At 55.2% G+C, this 7,931-nt stretch overlaps 1 protein-coding gene across 1 annotated transcript; it reads left to right on the forward strand.

Annotated features, from left to right (window-relative positions):
* Window positions 1-6,041: 6,041 nt before the first annotated feature.
* On the forward strand, window positions 6,042-7,931 carry LOC135881572 (zinc finger protein 883-like). The gene is made up of 2 exons (XM_065408232.1): window positions 6,042-6,108; window positions 6,592-7,931. Exons 1-2 carry the CDS (start codon window positions 6,042-6,044, stop codon window positions 7,929-7,931), a joined length of 1,407 nt encoding a protein of 468 aa, XP_065264304.1.

The following is a 7,931-nucleotide window of genomic DNA, read 5'->3' on the forward strand; positions in this document are numbered from 1 at the left end:
GCAGAGAGGGGATACTGGGCTAGATAGGCCCACAGGTCTGCTCCATTGTGGCAATACCCATGGGAATGAGATGCAGCGTGAAGGGGTCAGATTATGTGGGAGGGCTGCCCCACGCAGAGGAAGGTTGTGGAGCTCAGATTTTGTGCTGGCACTGGGAGGTAGAGGCATGGGCTCTGCACCATTCACTTGTGCAAGTGGGAGCTGAGTGTTTAATCCCCTAGACGCATAGGATGGCTGGGGAAGTAATTTCAGGAGGGCACTATGTGTGCCCCCCCCCCCCCCGTGATTTTCCTATCCTGGATCAGAGATGCCTCTCATGTCCCTCCTGTGTGTTCAAATCTTGCTTCCTCCCACTCCATTAAATGTGTGAAGATCCTGCTGGCTACAACGGTCACCACAGCCTGGCTTAGGGATGGAGACGGGCTCCCCGTGGGCAGTGCACTGGAGATGACACAGCTCTTTATAGGCGAGCAGGAATTTCTCACCTTACAACTTGAGCTCTGCAGCAGGAAAGCTGAGGAGCTATCAGGTAGCTAGAAGAGTAACAGCCTGCGGTCATGTCTAGCGGATTAGCCAGTGCTGATTGCACCCATCCTCCTTCCAGACACGCCCTACAGGCGTGTGCAGATTGAGGTATGAGTTGCACCAGCCCAGGGTCAACCTTGGGTTAGGTTGAATTGCGTCTAAGTTCAACAACGGGCAGCGTCATACTGCAGACATGGTGGACTTTTCCCCTAGTCCTGTCACACAATGCCCATGGGGCCACTATGCTGCCCTCTGGTGCCAAGAGGTCATCCCAGCCAGAAGCTACCAACCAGTCTGTACTGCCCCATGCAGGATTGTGGGAATTGAGTGCATTTGGCTCCCAGACGACGGTGCAAAATCATCCATAATGTGCTGCGGTTTGGAGCAGTACTGGGAACTCGGGTTGTACCCAGCAGGGCTGGATTAAGGCAGTATAGGCCCATGCCCAGGTTCTGGCACCAGTGTCTGGATTCATGACTATACCAGAGTCTCAACTTCCATTTATAGAGTCCTGTGCGGATAGAAAATTTGTATCCAATCTGCAAAAATGGTCTGCAGATATCTCTGGATTTGCAGGGCTCTATCCATTTCAAATAAAAAGTTTCCAGCCCTTGTGGTTGGGGAGAAAAATTTGAACATGTAATCTGATGCAGCGATGCCTCCTTGAGTCTGCAGTGAGCCTCATCCAATCGCTCCAAGAGGGGGAAAGCCCAGGTGTAACCAAGGCCGTGAGGCTTGCCTGAGGCTATGTCTACACTAGCGCTTTTGTCGCTATAACTTATGTCACTTGGGTGTGGAAAAAAAAATCCCTTTGACTGACATAAATTACACTGACAGAAGTGCCGCTGTGGACAGTGCTATGTCGGCGCCGACATAGCTACCGCGGCTCCGTGGGGGTTGTTTAATTGTGTCAAGAGGAGAGCTCTCCTGTCGGCAGAGAGCAGCTACACGGGAGATCTTACGGCAGCACAGCTGCATCGGTACAGCTATGCTGCTGTAAGATTACTAGTTTAGACGTGGACAGAGTCTGTAGACATCCTGAGACAATTACCTGAGAGAGGGAATTGCTTTGGGTCTAATCAATCCAATGACACTGGCTGCATCTGCAGAAAACCTGAGCCGATTGCTTGGAGCACTGTAACTGATGTAGTGACTCTGGGTGAGACTACAGGGAGACTGAGCTAATTGCTCCGAGCAGGGGGGACTGCTCTGTGCATCTCTGGGTGGGTGTTAATTACCAGCCCTGCCCCAGAAGGGGTCTCTGTGGGGCAGAGTGCAGTGGGGTCAGCTCTTCCATTCATGCAGACACACTGGCTGCTGGGCCAAGTGCTGAGGGATCTCTGCCACCAACAAGCCAAGTGGGGATTGGGCCATGATGCGGTGGCAGGGCTTTAGGCACAGCCATAGGGAGCTGATCCTGCAGGGGGGAGCCCTGCTCCCCACATCGAAACCACCTTCCCCAAAGCCCCCCTATAGAAACCACCTCTCCCAGAGCTGCCCCCCAATAGAAAGTACTTCCCCCAAAACACAAAAACCACCTTCTCTGGAGCTGTGCCCCAAGCCCCTCCCACCATAGACACCACCCTCGGTGCCTCCCTCACCACTAGAAACTGCCATCCCTGCAGCAGGCACCCCCCCCCCAATAGAAAACACCTCTCTCCCACCCCATAGCAACTGCTTCCTGGAAAGGACTTGACCCATAGCAACCACCTTTCTTGGAGCCAAGCAACCATCACCTCTGGAGTCGCCGCCCCATAGGAACTACCTTCCCCAGAGTGCTTTGCGACTTGCGAGAGCCTGGATATTTCCCAGGGTGCCTTGCAGGGGAAACCACACAAAGGGGCCAGGCTGCGCTCTCCCTTCTTAGCCAGCTGCTGTTGCTGCAGGACCCCCTAGCCTCTGCCTGCATCCTCCTCCCGTGCCCTGTGGAGAGCCAGGTGAGTGCCCAGAAGGGGCAGCCCCAGAGGGGCTTGGGGAAAAGAGCCAGTCCAGTCCTGGCTGCAGATCATAGGGCCCGGAATAGATCCAGTCCCCCCACACACACACACTGTGCTGGGGCATCTCTGCCCTACCCCAGTGCCCGGCATCTGCCCCACTGCCTTTGACTGGCAACACCCATTAGGTCTTACTGCATCTCAGGACTGGGGTGAGGGATCTGTGTGTGAACAATCTCTGTGCCCCACCCCAGAGGAGGCTGCATCCTAGCACCAGGTGAGGGATGCCTGGGTAAACAGCCCCCGTGCCTTACCCCAGTGACGTGTGTATCTCAGCACTGGATGAGAGAGTTTTGTATGAACTGCCACATCCCAGAGGCAGTTGTATCTTAGTGCCAGGCGAGGGATCCCTGTATGAACAGCCTGTGCACCTCACTCCAGAGGTGGCTGCATCTCAGCTTTGGATGAGGGATCTTATGTAAATGCCCTCTGTGCCACACTCCAGCAGTGGCTGCATCACTGCTCCGGATGAGGGATCCTGTATAAACAATCCCCATCCCTAAGGTAGCTGCATTTCAGTGGGTGCCATGTGTGTACAATTACCTCCAATGTTCCAAACAAAAAAGCGGGTACAGCCTGTAAAGTCCTTTGGGAGCTGATTGTATGTGCGCCCAGGCCTGTGGGGATAGTCAAGGTAATTCCTGTGTGCAGTGTTGTTGTAGCTGTGTCGGTCCCAGGATTTAGAGAGACAAGGTGGGTGAGGTAATATCTTTTATTGAACCAACTTTGAGAGACAAGCTTTTGAGCTTACACAGAGCTCTTCTTCAGGTCTGGCCTTAAGCTTGTGTCTCTCACCAGTAGTAATTGGTCCAATAAAAGCTATTCCCTTACCCACCTTGTCAATTCCTGTCGTGCTGAGGGTGCAAGGGCAATTTAATTCTATGGGGTCTGTGGAAAGGGAGTTATTGGGATGTTGTGCATCATGCAGGGTCATTGTCACAGAGATGGCATGGGCAGCTGGGTGAGGGACCCTGCTGTGAATCAGGAGTTGGGCCGAACCACCCCCATTAGCACAGGTCTTCTCGTACAGCAGGTACTTACAGGGACTGATTACATGGGGAGGGGGCTGGCACCCCAAAAGATCTAATGAAGGGCAGCACAGGCCAGTGGAGAGGGCAATAGTCTGGGAGTCAGGATTTCTGGGCTCCATTCCCAGCTCTGGGAGAGGAGTGGGGTCTAGTGGTTAGAGCAAGGGGAGTTGGGAGCCAGGATTCCTGGGTTGCTTTCTCAGCTGAGGGGGGGAGTGGGTCTAGTGGTTAGGGGAAAGGGGGTGGCTGAAAGTCAGGACGACTGGTTTCTATTCCTGGCTCTGCCACTGACCTTGGTCAAGTCCCTTCCCCTCTTGGTGCCTTTGTTTCTCACCCCACCTTTCGTATACACACACCGGTGTTTCTCAACCTTCCCAGGTCAGTCACCCCTTAATTGAAATCAGCATTTTTTGTGATTTCCCACTGAGCTTTGATATCAAATTAATACACCTCTACCTCGATATAACGCTGTCCTCGGGAGCCAAAAAATCTTACCGCATTATAGGTGAAACCGCGTTATATCGAACTTGCTTTAATCCACCGGAGTGCGCAGCCCCGCCCCCCCCGGAGCACTGCTTTACCACATTATATCCGAATTCGTGTTATATTGGGTCCCGTTATATCGGGGTAGAGGTGTAGTAAAATCATCTATCACTGACAACAATGCTAACTGTAGATATATAATGCAGTGTTTATTTTGAGAGGTTGATGAAAAATATTTGACCTTGAAGGGTCAAGGTATGTGGGGGAGGGAGTGTGGCGGGAGAGAGATTGTAATAACATTTGCAATGCCTCAGGACCCCTGATTGGCCTTTCAGAGCCTGCCTGGGGGCTGCGAGAAGCACGGATTTACTGTGAGCTCTTTGGGGCAGGGATTGTCTCTTGCTGTGTGTCACACAGCAGGTTCTGGAGGATCAATTTTTCAGTTTGCCCCAGGGCCTATCATTTTAAATGGACAAGAGGTGGGAAGGAAAATGGGCATTGGGAGGGGAAGGGACTTGCCCAAAGTCAGTGGCAGAGCTGAGATAGAACCCGGAGTCCTGACTCCCAGTCTCTCCCCTGCTCTAACCACTAGACCCCATTCCTCTCCCCAAGTTAGGCAAGAACCTAGGAGTTCCAGTCCAGTGACCTGCCCACTGGACCAGTCTGCCCTTATGACTAATTTCAATAGCCATTTAGTGTTTGGGTTCTAATCTCCTCTGTCTCACTGACAATGATCAAAGCCTCCTAAAGCTTTTCTGTCATGCACACATACCCCCACACACCCGTGACTACAGTGCAGCCGCTTAGGGTGGGGCATGGTGTCCTGGAAGACAACAATCTACTATAAGGTGGGTAGAAGCGACTTCTCACCATGATTTCGCCATCTACCACTTGAAAGCTGATGCTCCAGGGCACTAGGGACCAAGAGAGGTTTGGGGGCCCAATTTCCCTTCATTCAGTGGGATTTTCTATCAGGGATTTTGGCCACAGTGTCCAAGAGCCTGAGTGGTCTGGGCTGATTTTTCCCCAGGCTTCCTTCCTTGTGTTTTCAGAGTGCCCTCACCTGGTTCCTGGGCTAGAGTACCTGGAGCGATGGGTATTCCTGGCTTCTGTCCCCAGCTCTGGAAGGGGAGTGGGACCTAGGAGGTTAGAGTAGTAGAGACTGGGAGTTAGGACTCCTGGGTTCCATCCATGGGTCTGGGAAGGGAGTGGGATCTGGTGGGTAGAGGAGGAGTTGGGGGCTGGGAGCCAGGACTCCTGGTTTCTATCCCTGCTCTGGTTTGGGCGTGAAGTCTAGTAAGTTAGAGTAGTGGGGGTTAGGAGCCAGGACTCCTGAGTTCTAGCCCAGTTCTGGGAGAGGAGTGGGGTCTAGTCAGTTACAGTGGAGGAGGGGCTAGGAGCCAAGACTCCTGGGTTTTATTCCCAGCTCACTTGCTGGGTGACTTTGAGCAATCCTTCCCCTCTCTGTGTCCCAGTTTCTCCTCTGTAAAATGGGGACAATAGTGACCTGCTTTATAAAGAGCTTTGAGATCATGGGTAAAAAGCACTGTATGAGAGCTGGCTTTTCATTAGTGTTTTGAAAGTGATTTGCAAGAGGATGTGTAACACCTGGCATTGTGCATTTATGGTTTGTTTCCAGTGAACAAACAGCATGACCAAGCCACCAAGTACTAAAAAACTTATGAGGCTGGCTTAGAAATCATGAGCATCCTAAAAATGATCTGTACGGGGTTCAGCTTTTAAGAACAAAAGTTGCAACTTTCACTCAATCTCCTGCTTCCAGGAGCTGGGCATTTAAGAGAGGCCATGTGATAGACTCACAAATCCCTTAATATCCAGTAGGGGGCAGCAGGTGTTTTCCTCACTCTAATAAATCTCCAGGGGGTTTCCCCAATGCCCCCTCTGGGGAGAAGGAGCTGGGGCTCAGATCATGCAGATGGTCCCTGAAGGGATCTCATCTCACCCCTTTGCTTGCTCCAAACAGGGCTAACGGCCCCTGACCCAGACGCAGATGGAACCAGGGGAGGAGTCCAGTGTCCCGGATCCACAGGGCTCAGAGGAAATGGAGGTTGGAGCAGGTGAGTGACTGGGTCAGTCCATTCGGAAGCTGCCAGTGAGTGAAGCATAATATAGAGCTTAAAAAAGAGGGAATGGAGTCTAGTGGGCAGGCACTGGGGTAGGAGCCAGGACTCCTGGGTTCTATCCCCAGCTTTGACCTTGAGCGATTCCCTTTCCCTCCTGATGCTTCTGTTTCTCCTCGCACCCTTCTGTCTATTTAGATTGTGAGCTCTTTGGGCCAAGGTCTTTCTCTCATTGTGTGTCTGTGCAGCACCCAACATGACATGCCCCCAATGTCAGTCAGGTGTGTCTGTGCCTCTGTTGCACACAGTGCGACAGGCTCCCGTGATCTTGGGCAGGGGCAGGCTGTGCAGTGCTTAGTGCGACAGGGCCCTGATCTCTGGCCATGCATTATCTGTGCCCTGTTGCCCACCCTCGTACCCCAGAGCTCTTCTTCCCATACCCAGAGCAACGCTCACCTGCATTCTGCTCTCTTCCGGCAGACGACAGTGCCGCCTGTCTCTCAGAGGAGGAGGATTCCGACCAGGAAGGCCCTGAGATGGTGCCATCCCACAAGATGTGGCCAGGGGTCTCCAAGGGCGACGTCTCGCCCAGCTCCCCATGGGACATGGCTGGCCAGAGCCCGGGCATTGGGGCACAGGCGCCGGATGACTCTGGTGACCTGGAGCAGGGGCTGGAGGAGTTCGGTGACATCATTGTGCACCGGGTGACACAGATGGGTGTGAAGCCGTGCCGCTACATCGAGGGGGGGCGCAGCTACGAGCTGAGCCCTGGGCTGGCCCGCCGGCTGCTGCGGCTCGACGAGAAGCCGTACGAGTGCACCGAGTGCGGCAAGAGCTTCAACCAGAGCTCCAACCTGCACCGGCACCAGCGCACACACACTGGCGAGCGCCCCTACTGCTGCCCGGCCTGCGGCAAGGCCTTCAGCCGCCGCTCCAATCTGGCGCAGCACCAGCGCATCCACACCGGCGAACGCCCCTTCCACTGCGGCGACTGCGGCAAGAGCTTCAGCGAGAGCTCCTACCTGATCCGGCACCAGCGCACCCACACCGGCGAGCGCCCCTACAAGTGCCCAGCCTGCGGCAAGGCCTTCTCCCGCAGTTCCCACCTGGCACGACACCAGCGCACCCACACTGGTGAGCGCCCCTACCCCTGCACCGACTGTGGCAAGTGCTTCGGGCTCAGCTCCGACCTGGCCACACACCGCCGCACCCACACAGGCGAGAAGCCTTTCCGCTGCACCGACTGTGGCAAGGCCTTCTCCCGCAGCTCCCACCTGGTGCAGCACCAGCGCACCCACACCGGGGAGCGCCCCTACCGCTGCGCCCAGTGCGGCAAGAGCTTCTGCCATGGCTCCAACCTGCTGCAGCACCAACGCACGCACCGCGGCGAGCGCCCCTACCGGTGCCAGCAGTGTGGCAAGGCCTTCAGCCTGAGCTCCAACCTGATCCGCCACCAGCGCATCCATACGGGCGAGCGCCCCTACCGCTGCACCGACTGCGGGCGCAGCTTCGTGCTGAGCTCTGACCTCCTGCAGCACCACCGTGTGCACACGGGCGAGCGTCCCTACCAGTGCCCCGACTGTGGCAAGGCCTTCTCCCGTGCCGCCCACCTGGCCCAGCACCGCCGCACCCACACGGGCGAGCGCCCTTACCACTGCCAGCACTGTGGTAAGAGCTTCAGCCATGGCTCCAACTTCATCAAGCACCAGAGCACCCACCTGCATGGCTGGCAGCCCTGCTGGCCCCTTAAGGAGGGCGGGGAGGGCCCCCAGGATGATGGGGCTGGCAAGGAGGTGGAGGAGGGGCAGGCACAGCCTTAA

This window comes from Emys orbicularis, chromosome 7 (genome assembly GCF_028017835.1).
Source record: "Emys orbicularis isolate rEmyOrb1 chromosome 7, rEmyOrb1.hap1, whole genome shotgun sequence".
Taxonomy (NCBI): Eukaryota; Metazoa; Chordata; order Testudines; family Emydidae; genus Emys; species Emys orbicularis.

Excerpts from the sequence above, each read along its gene's own strand:
- LOC135881572 (XM_065408232.1), top strand. The coding sequence starts at position 6,042 with ATGGAACCAGGGGAGGAGTCCAGTGTCCCGGATCCACAGGGCTCAGAG. Across the intron at positions 6,109-6,591 it reads GGAAATGGAGGTTGGAGCAG|ACGACAGTGCCGCCTGTCTC; the intron begins GTGAGTGACTGG and ends CTCTTCCGGCAG.